Below are 15,842 nucleotides of genomic sequence, written 5' to 3'. Positions count from 1 at the left end.
TCTATTTTTATTATTATTTTTATCATTAATCTCTAATATAAGTCTTTGTGACATATTATATGCCTTTTGAAGAAAATAACGTCCGCTTGTTAGCTGAGGACATGGCTTCAACATAGCTGTTTTGAGAGTTAAATGTACCTTCACCACGACGAACTAATAATCGGAAGATATCGAAATTTCTGTGCAACAACCCCTGCAGTAGTACCTTCAATTAGCAATAATTTTTATTTCAAATAAAATATTTTGTTAACATTTTCAGTTTTGAATAGTATTTTTAGTGAGAAAAATTAGTTATATTAACTTGAAACTTAATGCTATTTGAAGCGGCTCTCATTCTGAGCAGTAAGAAAGTTTGATCAAAAAATCGGTTCAGCGATATACCCGTGGTGTATGTACCATTCAGACTCTGCAAAACGGAAGCTGAATTGAACACACACAGATACACACACATAGCAGCAAGAGAGTGCACAGTCACCTAGCCTCTCTTCCCCTCTCCTCCCTCACCATCCACAATCAAGTTCTACCTTTGCTATACACAGCTCCCTCCCGCTGCACTGACTCATCCAGTTGGTCTACACCAGAATCTTGTGGAAACAGTAGAAGAATATTTTCTCACCTATCACGCCTTGCATTTTTAATTTTGTGGGTTGTTTTTTTTCGATGGAGTTATATTGGAGTTTACACCTATAAAACTGTTTTTCATTTTATAATATTCACACTTCATTCATGAATCCTACAAAAACATCATCCTGCAAGGGCCACTTGGGAGAAAAGAAAAGTCTTAGCGAATGTTTCAAATAATTTTGTTCATTTGGAAGACTTCGAGGAAATACATAACAGATTACTAAAAATGTTAGGTGAAAGCACTGCCCCATCAAGTCACGATGCAAGTCGGTAAGTAAACTATTGTTACAATTTATAAGCATAAGTAAATTAATAAATAAACCAGTAAAGTAATTGCTTAAAAGCACTTAACTTAACTCACGACCTCTGACGTATGAGGCGCGAATGCCACATCAGAGGTATAGGAGCTATAGGCCTACATGCTGGGTTACAGAATAGGATGAGATTAGAACTCTCATCTTCGTCTAGCTCCAGTTTCTACTCTGAAAGAATATCTTGACCGGGTACGGTATTTATATTACGCTACATAAAATAAAATTGCATAGAGCATCTGTCTATTTGAAAGGTCTTGCAATTATTATTAGTAAATTACAGTACCTACTTGTTAAAGCATATTAGGATTTTGCATGTTTGTTCTTCTTCTTCTTCTTCTTCTTCTTCTTCTTCTTTACCATCAAATAATTTTCCAAAGTTTGTATTTGGAGTTTTGAATATTTGCCCTTTTTTTTAGGTGCATGGACATCGTAGCTAAATTTACAAGATGGAAACACGTCAACTAATCTAGTGGAGGATCCTTCTAGAGAAGATGTATATGTGCAAAGCTGAGTCACACAGCTACCTGTTAATTGCCTAGTTGTTAAAGCATATTAGGATTTTGCACGTTTGTTCTTCTTCTTCTGCTTTATCATAGAATATCTCAGTCCCTGGAGAAAACTGAATGGAAGCCCAGGTAGTGTCTTAAGGACGGATATTCTCGCCAGAGAGAAAAGACGATCAAGAAGGAGATTGGCATTTTCTAAAAACCACCAGTAAATAAAAGACAAAGAGCTGGAAAGTGCGACGAAAACTATGCGCCATAGCGCAGTTGCCCGACATTGAAAATAAAGTCCTTCAAATAAGGTGTAAAGACTTTTCAAAGGAAATGCCCAATGAAGTATGAAATAGTAGTCTCATTTAGGTTTTAACTCTTGGGCAGCACACTAACCTGATGTGGCATGACCAAAGAGTAAATCAGTTGACAGCTTCTAAATTTGGTCCAGTCATTAAACGTTTACCTCATACCCCTTGCCGCAATCCAGTCAAAACAATTTTATATCCAAAAAATCTCACTTCAGTTGCCATCACATTTGGAAGAGATAATGAAGACGCTGTTATAAAACGGTATGAGGACCCCCTGTGGGTGAGGGACGCAGATGAAGAATACAGTTGTACGAGGCGACTAAAAGAAGCAGCCAAAGATGATTGAATTACAGCTATGAGACTACTTGTAATGAGTACCATCATGTGAGGAACACTAGGGGTCGCCTTTACTTGCGAGTAGTACCACTATCTACTCAATATAAGAAAATATTTTCACCAAATCGATACCGTACCTTTGTTTTATTCAGCCTTTGGTTACTTATAAAAATTGGACAGGGGTAAGTTCAAAATTTCTCAATCAGTTTCCATTATTCTAAACAATTTCCTTAGACAACACTTCCCTAGATGATTTTAACTAATAGACGCAAATTTCTTTCTGCCGGTTACATATCGTACAACAAGCTATCCAACCTGATATGTTTATGAATACAGTTTTTAATTCAACCAACAGCGGATACACCCTTTCCACTTAGAAAAGGATAAAGAAGAGGATCAGCCTTTATAGTACAGTACAAAGTGACGAGGAAGAAAACTAGAAGTCAAGTAAAGAAGAAGCACACTTCAGCAAAAAACACTTCTTCAGCATCACAACACCAGCAATCTTTTTAGTTTTTTAAACAACAAGTGATATTATCAAGCCTTCAGGACTGAAATTATACCAAAGACATTTTAGCTCATAGATAGTATTTTTAATTCATTTTTAAGTTTAACGTCCTTGTAACACCCCCCTCCCTCTCCCGCACACTACCTCTCCCCACCTCCAACCCATACATCCTTTACTAACATTAGCTTTTTTTTTTTTTTTTTTAAGTCAACAAAGATTTACCTATGTGATTGTTTTATGCTGTTTTATCTAAGCTTTTGTGTGAATGCTGCTGATGATGATCGCAAAGCGATCGAAACATGTCCTGTTATTTTTAATGTTTTTATAAGTAGCTAAAGGCCGAATATAACAAAGGTATCGATTTGGTGGAAATATTTTCTTATATTGATTAGATTACATTATCAATACAGCAATGAAGTGGATAGTTTGTAATAGTACCACTATGTTAGGTACACAATAGTTTTGTGATTAATAGCAACAGAGGGTGAATCAGTATGGGTTTTACAGTACCCGTGATTAGTACCACTATATGCAGCACACCACGGGCTTACGTTGCCTGTGGTTGGTACCATTGTGAGAAACACCACGGCTCTGGGTGTTGCCTGTGATTAGTATCGCTATATGAGCGACACCATGGGTTTGCGTTGCCTGTGATTAGTACCCGCTATATGAGGAACACCACGGGATAGTACAAGTTCCTGTGATTAGTACACCTATGTGAAATCAATCGAGCCTCCTGAGGTGCTTTGGCTACATTTCAAGAATGGAAACCATGAAGAAGCTAGTAGTAGAAAGAAAGCTGCCAGGAAAAAGAACCCAAGAACGAATACCTGCCAGATGGATTGTCCAGATGAGGATGCTTGTTGGGAAATCAATGTATGAGTCTTCTTAGTTGGCCCAGAATTGGAGAACTTTGCTAGAGAATGTCAGTCATTACTAACATGTCACTACACACTATCAAGGGTCAAGGGACACAGGGGATAGATTTGTGTAGATCTGAGCTGAATGTTGTTAAAATTATTCAGGCTATTTGTAACATGTGAACTTTAAATGTTCTGCATCCCTTGGTGAGAAGTTGTGAAAGGTAATTTTCAGGCTCCTATGCATATATTATTTGCTTTAAATGGTCCTGCAGGAAGAAGTCTAGAGACATAAAATAAGGTGATTTGGTGGACCAGAAAATAGGTCCTTCCCTTCCTATCCACTTATCTGGACGTTTTGTATGAAGATAGTTCCAGACAACTACCATAGCGTGAGGTGGAGGTCCATCATGTTGGAACCACATGGTTAATCAATCACTGTAGTGGCACATACTCCTTAAGCTGTAGTAGTACATCCTTCTTCAACTGTGTGATTACATTTTAAAGAAAATGAAGGTAGCATGCTCTCGTTAGATGGCTGTCAAAGAAATGTGGTCAAATTAAGATTTTTGGACAATATTCTACCCCAGACATATACTCCCTGCAGTGTTTAAAAAGCTACCTATTTACCTAGTGACAGTTCTCCGACACCGATCAGTTGATGTTGGTCCTTTGTAGTCTGTAAGGTCCCATGCATTAATATGAGGGTCATTGTGGACATGGTCCAAAGGAATCTCTTCATTATGAAAATAGATACTGCAGAAAAATCTCTAACAGGAGATCATTCAAAGCTATGAAATATGCTGGCTATCAATTTTCTACATGCTCACATAACTTCCAGCCCTCTGGAAGGCTCTTCCAGTATTTCTTGGAAGGGATGAGTGAGTCTGGCTGGGAACCTCCCTGCTGGTCTGGGGGCATGTGGCAGCCTCTCCTTGTATTGTGCATTTTCATCTGGTGTCCCCTTCAATTTCTTGGAAGGCAAAACTACAATGTTAACATTCTGTCCACACCCTGAAAATACTAGAACTTCTTCAGCAAGTATATAAAAGCAGGTTTGTCACGAACGAGTAGTAGTGAGAGGGAGCAGTGTTGTAGTGTTAAGTAGTTAGTATTGAGTAGTAGCTGGGTTGGTGCTGTGTTATTGTCTTGTTGAATGATATGTGTTAAGTAGTTCAGTATTTCATGTAGATGATTGTACAAATTATCGGACTTATCTGGAGTTGAGAAAAGTATTCAGCAGTCAATGCCCATTTATTCGAACCTCTCTGCATTGGAGCTGCTGAATAGAGTGACTGGTGCATGTGAAGCAAAGTGAAAGGTAAGATCTGTCAATCAAGTTAACGGAAGGATTGCCCATTTCAAGTCAATACCAGTCAGCGGGAGACCTACTGTGAGGACAAGGGACTTTTCTAAATGAAGCTGTAGTAATGGAAATTATAATTTTCTCTCCTTTATTATAATTTGGGTGATTACTTCACAAATTGTGTCAGAAACCTGCATTCTTTTCAGGACATACATTAAAAAATGTGGATCTACCATACATTTAAAAAATGTGGATCTACCATACACATACATCCAATTTCTACATTTATTACAGAACAATGCCACATAAAAGTCAAAATTGAGTGGGATCACTAAAAGTATTTGTTTCATCAAAAGTCCATACAGCGTAACTGTAGTTTCATAGCGATTGGCTTAACAATGGATGAGTAATTGGATACTATCATATGCTATCAATGAAATTTGTTTGTACAATGCAAAATAGGGGCTATTATGAGAATCAATGGTGAAATTTTATGAGGAACCTTGTTTGTGTATATATTATTAAAAATTAGATTGTATTGTATTGTCTGAGTATAGCCCTTAAGGATTTGCATAAGAAGGTTCTGAATTACATGAAACGTTATCAGTAAACGTAGTTTGGTGCATGAATTTTGAGGTCCACTCACACCTAAGAAACAATCGTACAGCAAGCCATTGGAATGCTGTGATGAGAACTTATGTACGGGAGACACAGTCGATTAGACAGCTTCTTGTCATAAATCTGGTGAGCTTGGTTCAGATGGTAGAATCACTTTTATTTGACAATGTTGAGGGCAATTAGGTCTACACATCATTTAGAATTGCCTCCAGGAACAAAATGGACTGTCTCAGGCACCTCAATCCTTGTTACCAAAGAACTTTAACTTCAAGACTGATAATATCTGTTATTAGTAACCCTTACAGCTAACATTTCCAAGTGCTTCTGTCTTGTTGTAGCAAGGATGATATTGGAGGATTGTGCTTAAGGATCTGATAGGAATGGATCACAGTGCACAAGAGCTGTAGAACAACAACATGAGGAAATGATGTGCACTCTTAAGAATACTTTTTTCATTGCATTCCTGAAATATATAGAATCCTTCAAATATATCTGGGAGTCAGTACCTCGATTCCAAAGTTCTTATACCGGTACACAGTATCCCTAGAATCTATTGTTGTATTTGGGTACACTTTCAACTGATACAATTGTGATTAGACTGTGTATAGAAAAGTTATTGAATTTCATAGAAACATAATCAAATTGAAGCATAGTATCGGTAAAGAGTTAAGAAATTTTGCCATTTCAAATTTCTCAAACTTTGAATGATTATGTGATCTTGCCCAAGTATATTCTAGTATGTTATAATACTTTGTATTATTCTGATTGTCTCTTTTCTGTGATATGAGTGCACAATGATGGTGCTTCAATAGATTTTGACCTCCGAAGGGTCTCAGCTAATATTTAAAGAGTTTCATGCAGTGTAAAACTGTGAATATTTAGCAAAGATATAATGGTATCTCTGCAGTTCATTGGCAACATAGGTTAAAAACTAGCTGGCCGAGGAATATTTCTCCTTGGTTTTGGTACTAGTTTTAAACCTAAGGTTGTTTCTTAAACTCCCTGATAAAAGGGCTACATGTCCAAAACATTAATGAATACACTGTATAAGCTATTAACTTTATTTTAATGAAAAAATTGAGAATTTACTCATTATTGTTCAGGACAGAAACTAAAACCACAAATATTGAGTCAGTTTGATTTGAAACAAAATTTCACCATAAATTCAAGTTTATGAAGTTCTGAAATAATGTGTATATTTATTGAATCCCTTCTCCAGGTATGGGACTCTGCTTTAAATGCCTGAATATCATGATAGTTTCAGAAAAATGTTGATGGTGGGGGTGACCATAAAGAGACTACGTTTAGTAGATAAAGATAATGAAATATTTTGATTACAGCTTTCAAGAAGACTTCATTATTTTGTTATGAATTAGGGACAGAAATATGGTATCCAAAATTAATTTATGAAGTAATATATAATGAGTAATGTCTGTAATGTTAGCTGTGTAGATTTCATCCCAAATCATTGTTGCTTATATGTATGTAATACATTAATTACTGTGCATTCATAGGATAATTATAGTTTATTATAATGCATACTGAACAAATTAATTTGTACAGTAAAATATCATATGCTACCTTACCCAAAACCTTTTCTGTCATAAGCATCTTCTTCTTGGTAATGAGAATAATTTTATATTGGTCTACCAATAGCTCTGATTTCTTCAAACTTGTCAGCATGTCAATATCATAGAGAGGTATAGTCAATAATCGGTCACTTTAACAATCAAGTTACAAACATATAGCTAGATTTTGACTGTGCTCAAAGAGGAACCAGTTTAAAATTCAACCCTCTACCCTTCCAGCCTTTGAAATGTGGCACCGGCATAAGACAATCCCAGGGTTGCTGACTGGGTACTACCCACAGAGATATCTTCAAATATTATAAACTAACCTAAAATCATTAAGCAGGAAGGATAAGAGAGAAGATAAAATTAAATAAAAAGATCTGAATGAGAACCTTTTAGTAAAAACATATATTTATTGAAATAAAAGGTTAAACTTCGGTAAAGTAAAATTCCTACACAAATAAACAAAAATCTGGACTGTACATGGATACGTCATTCATTACCTTCGTCAACTCATATGAAAAACTGGGTTCAATTTTACACAATTATTTACTTCAAGTCACTCCCTAATATCATTATCTATTAAGAATTTGTCAACCAAAGTTATCAAATCAATGTTTCTTCTATGTCAACTATGACCATGAATTCAAAGTTCATCCAAATGCATCACGTAATTGAGTTCATATTACATCTCATTATCATTTACCAACATTACTTTACTCCACTAATTCCTTTTACCTAATTCATCTCGGTTTTTATTATGCTTCGTTGACACCATATTTCAAACACTAATAATAATAATAATAATAATAATAATAATAATAATAATAATAATAATAATAATAATAATAATAATAATGAAGTTGACCATCATTACATCCATCACTTTCATCAGAGTGACCTTTGAAATGCAAAAAGAAATAAACTCAAAATACATCCAACTATTCATGAACTCATTAATCTGTATCAACTTTCCAGACTTTCAAAATTATTCACTTATTTAGTTATAAAACCTTATTATTATTATTATTATTATTATTATTATTATTATTATTATTATTATTATTATTATTATTATTATTATTTAAATTGTTACAATACTTTCCATCAAGGAATTGTGAAGCTGTTTGAAATTGTTAAATCCTGACATTTGTTTGATCATTCATGAACTCCACAAGTTATTAAATTTAAAATCATTAAATCACTAATGATCATTAAATCTGAGGTCATTACATCATAAAAAATAATTAAATCTGAAATCATTAACATTATTCAGTCCTCCAATTTGTTAAATCATTAAATTATTAAGTCCTCAAATTTTGTTAAAAATCATCCTTAAAATTGTTAAGTCCTCTCAATTAAATCATTCTTTTATATCAGCTTCCTCCTCTCATCTATATACAGTTAACACGGAACGTGACCGAATCGATAATTACCCCTGACACGAATAAATTTAACTTACTATTCTGATTCATCACTGATAGGAAAAATATTTCACATATGCATAATCAGCTGTTTCACTAATACATAAAATAAACACAAACTCTGTAGCAAAGGATCTACACTAAATTGAAATTCCACCAAACGTATTCTACACTGAGTCTAGGACAATAGGACAGAACCATATTGCCGCAAACACATCAACCACAAGTGAAATGAATTCACACATCAAACAAAGGTTGCAACTGCAAACCAGAATTTGCATTGCCAAATGCATAGTAAAATACACATCCCATATGCAGCAAACACAAAATCAGGTAATATAGGACCGTCACGAAGTAATATTTAGTATTTTAACTTCAATGTGCTGTTCCTAAATCACTCAATCAGAATTATATAAAAATGACAATTCTTTCATTTTTAAGACCCTAATCAACGCAGTTTGAATCTCCTTTAATATACACGTCCAGCAGTAAACTAACTTCTTATCTCCGAGCGCAACTCATATCTGTTTATTCCACTGACACGGCAATCTCTCCGTCAACACAAAATGAATATCTCTCCATTCTAATTAACTCTACATGTTTATCTTAAATCATCTTTCGTATAACTGAGCCTCCCTGGGCGACAATAACAAGTATTTATAAGCATTCAACGCTTTAAATGCACATTATTCATGCCATACTTCACATATCTAATTGCGCACTCATCACAGGATTCGTAACATATTAAGAAACACTTACTTCACTTTGCCGGCACTATATTCAAATATTCCGGTCCACAATATCACCGGTTCGTCTCCTGCTACTGGCGTTCGTATCTTAAAGGTCTTACTTCGAAGCTAATCTCACTAAATCTCAAGTGAATTATATGACAGAATATCTATTCCCTCACAGCACATTTTCATCTACTGGTTCAAAATACGTGTTACTTATTGATGAAACAGACTCTAAAATTTCACTGTAATGTGCATGGATGGCCAATGGTTCGTATCTTCACGATGTCAATGAATTCTCTCTCGACGATCTTAACATCATGCAACATGCCACAACTATCCTATCTTATCCCTATTACTATAAAACACATACTGATTGCCATCTATGCTACTTAAAATATTTACACAAACGGATATCATATTAGAAGATCACACATTATAAAATATCATATTTCAACACACGCTTCTTATTACTATAGAAGATCGTATTTCAACGCACATATCTTATTATTATAGAAGATCATATTCCAACACACACTTCTTATTCTACATAAATCACTCCCCCAAGGCATCAGTATTGAAAGTTACTCCCTACCTCTAGCTACCCTTGCTACAATAAAAAATATATATATAAAGTGAACTTTCATGCAAGAAAATTAATTACAAGTAAAAGAAAAACGCAGCGGATCATGCATAAGCAAAATATAATGAATCAGGAAATACTCATCGAGTTCGGTAGCGTTCCATGTCAGCCGCACAGCATATTTGGCCTCAGGTAGGCCCCATGATGTGTTTTATTCCATCATAATGGTGGCATTAACATGTACACAAATGCCTTCCTCGATATCCATGTTCTTCACTCTTGTTGGTTTTAATATTTCACACGGCTTTACGCGGATTATTACACTAAAAATACACAGAAACATATACATGAGTTACATATCAGTACACATTACACTCTTATCACAAGGTAATAATACTCCGTCTCTGCAATACTCTGCGATTCCCGACACGTGGCACTGCAAAGCGTCCCGCGACTTGATATCGTTCCGATCTTTACGGCCCAACGAAAAGTTGATACCGCGAGACTTTATCTCTCCAAATTCTAGACTATTTCCACTCCCAGTATCTAAGTGAAAATGACATCCATCGGATCCAGTTATACTTTATCAATTGTTAAAGTTATTAGGCTGAGAAATGCTCAAGATTTCATTCTACAGCGAACACCATGCGCCTTCCGTCCGACTCGTCCCGAACCACACAGCAGAGTGCGTCTCCCGGACAGCGCATGGCTTCTTCCTGCACGCTTGCCTCCTGGCATGGAGCTCAGGGAATCCCCTCATCAGTGGTGTAATATCTTGTCGTATATAGCTACATTTATTAATCGCGATAGTTCATTGGGAAAATATCGTCTTAAAATTTCATCTATGTAAGAGCCCGAAATTTCTTCTTAGATTATCTCCCGGCGAATTTTTGACAATATTGTAGGGCTTTCATGCTGGCGTCCATATTTCTTTCCCCACACAGCCTCAGGCGTGCTGTGCTCTGATTCGCTACTCAGAAGTCCTACCAACTTAAAATCTGAGTAGCTCGGTCACACTCCTTTCTCTCTCTACCGTAGAATATTCCATTGCTTCCATATTGCGCCATCAAATGACCGTGACACGTGGACTCCGGCTACGAGCTTGAACAAGCGAAATTGCAACACATATCCGGCCTCTCATGTAACTTTACTCCATTCTTCCCGTAACTTTCTATAATTTTCAATATTCTATGCCAATGATATGAACCGTTTGGGTTCAAAATATATATTGTTCTCTCTCAGTATTCTCAGTCCCCCCCCCCCAATGGCACTACAGCACTTGAATGGCCTTGGCCTACCAAGTGACCGCTGCTTAGCCCAAAGGCTTGCAGATTACGAGGTGTTGTGTGGTCAGCACGACGAATCCTCCCGGCCGTTATTCTTGGCTTTCTAGACGGGGGCCGCTATCTTACTGTCAGATAGCTCCTCAATTCTAATCATGTAGGCTGAGTGGACCTCGAACCAGCCCTCAGGTCCAGGTAAAAATCCCTGACCTGGCCGGGAATCGAACCCAGGGCCTCCGGGTAAGAGGCAAGCACGCTACCCCTACACCACGAGGCCGGCAGTATTCTCAATCATTTTGTTTAATTGTCAATAAAATATAACTTCAGTTGTAATTAATTATACAAATGATGACATTATTTCTTGGTTTAAATTAACCAAAATACCAAGACTGGAAGACTAACATGGAAGAGACCAATACAATTTGAGGAAACAGATGAATAAGGGCAACTTATTCAGATTCAGGAAAGAACCTGACCTCTGTATCAGTTAACTTCCCATTATCTCTCCTAGAGAGTCCTGTTTACTGATCTCCTTTCCTCTTTCAACCAACTAACAGTAAGCAGGTGCACGATTATGTGGAGATTTTACTCTTCTTCTCTCTTCCACTGAAAATGATTGTACCAAATACTGTAAATTGAACTAATTTATTCTTTAATATTTCTCCCATGTATATGTTTGTCAACTGTCTTCTTACATGAATAGTCAATACTCTCCACATTTATGTTACCTTACAAGAAATCAATGTTGTTAATTCTCATTTGGTACGACACTAAAACGCTTGAGAGAATGTTATCTCTTGTACCATCACCTCTGCTGACATTATTTTTCAATTTTTATTGCAGTGTTACCATGCAATTATGAATGTTATTTTGAGTCTCTATTTTAATGTAGTTTATTTCTTCATTGTAGCTGAAACGCAGGCAACTACAGCTTAAGACACACTATGAAGGAGTTCCTCCTCGACTGGTGTTACTGACACTCTTATTTAAATGTTGTCAGGATTGTCTAAAACCTCCAAATTCACAAGCGGAGGTAAGTGTCATTATTTTTTAGTTTGCTGTGTTAAGGCAACTATAGTAGAATATAAGCCATAATTGTAAGTGTAATGTAGGTAGCAGAAAGTATAAGTGTTGAAAGGGACATTTGCGTGAACACTCATAAAACAATCTTTTAGGAATTTTTTGTGTTATGAATGAGACAAAATTGTAGAAATTAATCTGATTTCTCTTGCGGTGCCTAAAATCTGCACTTTGAAGTCATTTTCTAGTCATGTTTGGCAACTAAATATTTTTATGGCTGTTGGAGTTTTCAGTATGTTTCCTTACTTCTGTTTAGATTCTAACATGCACTTACAGTATTTGGATGAATAATGAATGTTGAACATTCTATTGTAGTCAACACACACCATTCAAAAGTCTGAAAAATGCATTGAATTTTTGTTGACAGGTGGAGCATTTCCATTGTCTGTATTAGTCATCCATTGCAGCCAATGGAATATTTAACATGTACAAATATTTCTTGCTTGTCACGATTGGAAGAAAGGTCAATTGTGCAGGGTCTGTTAGCAGGAGCAGTAGATATCATATGATGTGAATAATCCAAGAGATCATCTGGTTGTAGTAGTCAATTTTTTGGAGTCTGGTAGGGTCTTTATTACATCTTCTTTTGCACCAAATAGCTCAAGGAAGCTCATATAAAATTTTCAAAAGGAAGGCTGATGAGCCTCTAGCTTCCAAAGCAGTGTGAGAGCCCTCTAGAGATCAAGTAAAAATATGTAGTTTCTAAGCATAATATTGAGTGGATTATTTAAAAATTTCTGATGCAGATGAAAAATTAACAAAAGAACAATAAAACTGTGCAACCCAAACAATCAAACTCCTGGTATTTATTGCAGAGGAGACCAGTTGCTTTTAGAAACCTTTAGTGTATTTTCTAAGATTTCTTTCACTTTTACCATATGAAATCTCAATGATTACAAAATTTTTAACCTTCCAAGTGCTGATCATTTCCCTGAGCATTCTTAAGGCAGCATGCAGATACATTAAAAAAATTTATTATAAATACAAATTTGTAACTACATATAGCATATTATATATCAATTTGTTCAAGAAGAATTAGAGAATAAGATAATAGTAGGATATTTTATGTACAAGTATCCAGTAAAAGTATAATGGATGATTAGTCATATTAAAAAACTAATCAAAAGATATTAAAATTTTTGAGGTTGGTCACAAGCATCACATTATCTGAAATTAAATTCCAAGATATACATAATGTGCCAAATTTCATTACAAGCACAATGATATATAATAATATAAACTTCAATGAATAATAAAAAAGTCACAGGTAAAAAGACTCGGAGAAAGTCTGTTGTGGTGGGTCATTAGGTCTAGATGTGCCTGGTAGGGTTAACACATTTGGATTTTCTACATGACTACTTGACACATCATTTTAGTCATGGGTATCTAAATTAGGGTCATATTCTTCCCCACATCCAGAGGAAACATCGTCTAATGGTAAATCATCAGGAAAATCTTCTACATTACCAATGTTGTCTTCATTTTCATCACTCCCAAGCTTTTCCAATGCTTCTTTAATTGCACTTGAATCACTTAGTTCACTCATGTTTATATTATAATAATCACTAGACTAAAATAAACTAATTAAAATAGAGTAAATCAGGCACATAATTATCACAAATTGGCCAAACGCTTGAAGCAATTGGACAGTTTCAGTAGACGTAAACAAAGACCAGTTCACAGCTGATAAGATTGCTGCTTACTACTATCCTTCCCCAACCAAAGACCAACTTGCTCTGCCTACCAGATGGAGAATTTCATTTTGCAGTGAGAATATTCATAAAATCAATTGTTATACCGATTTTACAAGTAGTTATATCGATTTTACGAATCTTCTCATTGCAAGACGATAGCACTTGAGCAGGGATCCGAATCATCACGTAGCGAGACAATATCACTTGGAGGGTAAAGGGACATTTTCACATGGTGTATCTTTACCATGTTTTATATAAAAACATACATTCCGTTGGACATAATGTTGGTTATACTGTATAGACAAACAGAAAACTGTCCAATTGCTTCAAGCGTTTGGCCAATTTGTGATAATTGTGTGCCTGATTTACTCTGTTTTAATTAGTTTATTTTAGTCTAGTGATTATTATAATATAAACATGAGTGAACTAAGTGATTCAAGTGCAATTAAAGAAGCATTGGAAAAGCTTGGGAGTGATGAAAATAAAGACAACATTGGTAATGTAGAAGATTTTCCTGATGATTTACCATTAGACGATGTTTCCTCTGGATGTGGGGAAGAATATGACCCTAATTTAGATACCCATGACTAAAATGATGCATCAAGTAGTGATGTAGACAATACACATGTGTTAACCCTACCAGGCACATCTAGACCTAATGACAGATTTCACAGGCCAAAAAATGTGTGTGGAATGACTTCTGCAATTGTGATATTGGTTTTTCAAGCCTCATAACATCTTGACTATCATCTCCCAAATTGTCAGTTGTATAGAACACTCTCAGTTATTTAAGGTCTTCTGTGTTTATGACATGCTTTATTCAGCTCTAAATAATATTTAATACAAGTGTCTCGATATGTGATGGATATATTGCACATTCCCTCTTTATATTCAATTATGCATGTCTCCCCTTATAAGTCAGTTACATGTATCTCACATGTTAAGTCTCTTGGGAGGCTTTACAGGTCTCCTAGATCTAGTCATCTTTACTCCCAATCTGTTGGAAAAAGATGCTGGAACAATAGAGGAAACTCCTATTTCCTCCTGCAGAATTTGCACTGGAGGGTTCTGCTGTCCCTCCACCTGTGGTTTAGTCATCCATAAGCCTTTGGATGAAGAAAGTCATTGTTCTTCTGTTGGAGAAATCAGTCTCCATACTTCTACTGAATGGGCCTCTGATGTTGAACAATGGTGGTATCTCTGTGGAATAGGTTTTCCCATGCATATAGAATGGAGGAATTTGCCATTGCTCTTCTGATGGATGCTGCTACCATGGCAGATCTGCATAATAGGTCACTTTTGGTTCCTCTCCTATCCAATTACATTCTGACCTGTGATCCTATCCTGGAGTAAGAGAAACAAGACAAAACTATGGTTTGTATATCTCTCTCTTATTTGTAGTAATGATATATGAGTGTGGTGTATTATCTTTAGCTTTGACTGTGCCTGTTTGCCGCAAATTGGAAATCCATACCTCTTCCCCTGGCGTTGGTTCTTGTAGATCTCTGGCTTCGTGTCAACTTCTTGAAAGGGATATTCTTGTTGGGTGTGTGAGGCTGAAGTTTAGAGACTTCAAGATGAACTAGAGTGCATATTCACCTTCCCATTAGAATTCCACAAGTGAGAATCCATTTTCAAGTGGGCTTACTTGATAACTCTCAAGAGCTTTATATAAATTATCACCTTTCTTCATGCTACACTTCAAAGTCTTCACTCCAATTCTAAAAATCAATCACAATCTGGAATTTTGGACTTGATGTGATATATGTGTGTGAAACATTTCATCAGCAGCAAATTGTTTTAAGTTCAACTTTATAACTGGTCCAAACTGATACCCACTGTCACTAAAAACAGCTTCTGTTGTGCTGTGTCTTTCAAAAATAGATTTCAGATATTCTATAACTTCCAGTTCTTGAAAACTGGACATGAGTTATATTTCTGGGTAGTTGGAAAAATGATCAGTGATCAATAAAAACCAGAATTTTGCTAAGGACACATTCAAGGAACTTGGATGGCATTAATGACTCCTGCAGTTTGGTCCTTTCTTGAATGCATTTGCAGCATTTTTTTTTAAACATACAGCTGACCTACTGAAATGTGTATCC

General features: G+C 35.8%; 1 protein-coding gene across 2 annotated transcripts in view; it reads left to right on the top strand.

Moving 5' to 3' along the window:
- LOC136864666 (CBP80/20-dependent translation initiation factor) overlaps positions 1 to 15,842 on the top strand; it is a 522,912-nt gene that overhangs the window by 492,121 nt on the left and 14,949 nt on the right. For both annotated transcript variants that reach the window (XM_067141963.2, XM_067141964.2), the window contains one exon: positions 11,874 to 11,996. In XM_067141963.2, the coding sequence (XP_066998064.2) occupies positions 11,874 to 11,996 (123 nt within the window). The remainder of the gene's footprint in view (positions 1 to 11,873; positions 11,997 to 15,842) is intronic.

This window comes from Anabrus simplex, chromosome 2 (assembly GCF_040414725.1).
Source record: "Anabrus simplex isolate iqAnaSimp1 chromosome 2, ASM4041472v1, whole genome shotgun sequence".
NCBI classification, from domain to species: Eukaryota; Metazoa; Arthropoda; class Insecta; order Orthoptera; family Tettigoniidae; genus Anabrus; species Anabrus simplex.
Note: the sequence above shows the minus strand (reverse complement) of the source record. Positions and strands in the feature narration are given on the sequence as shown.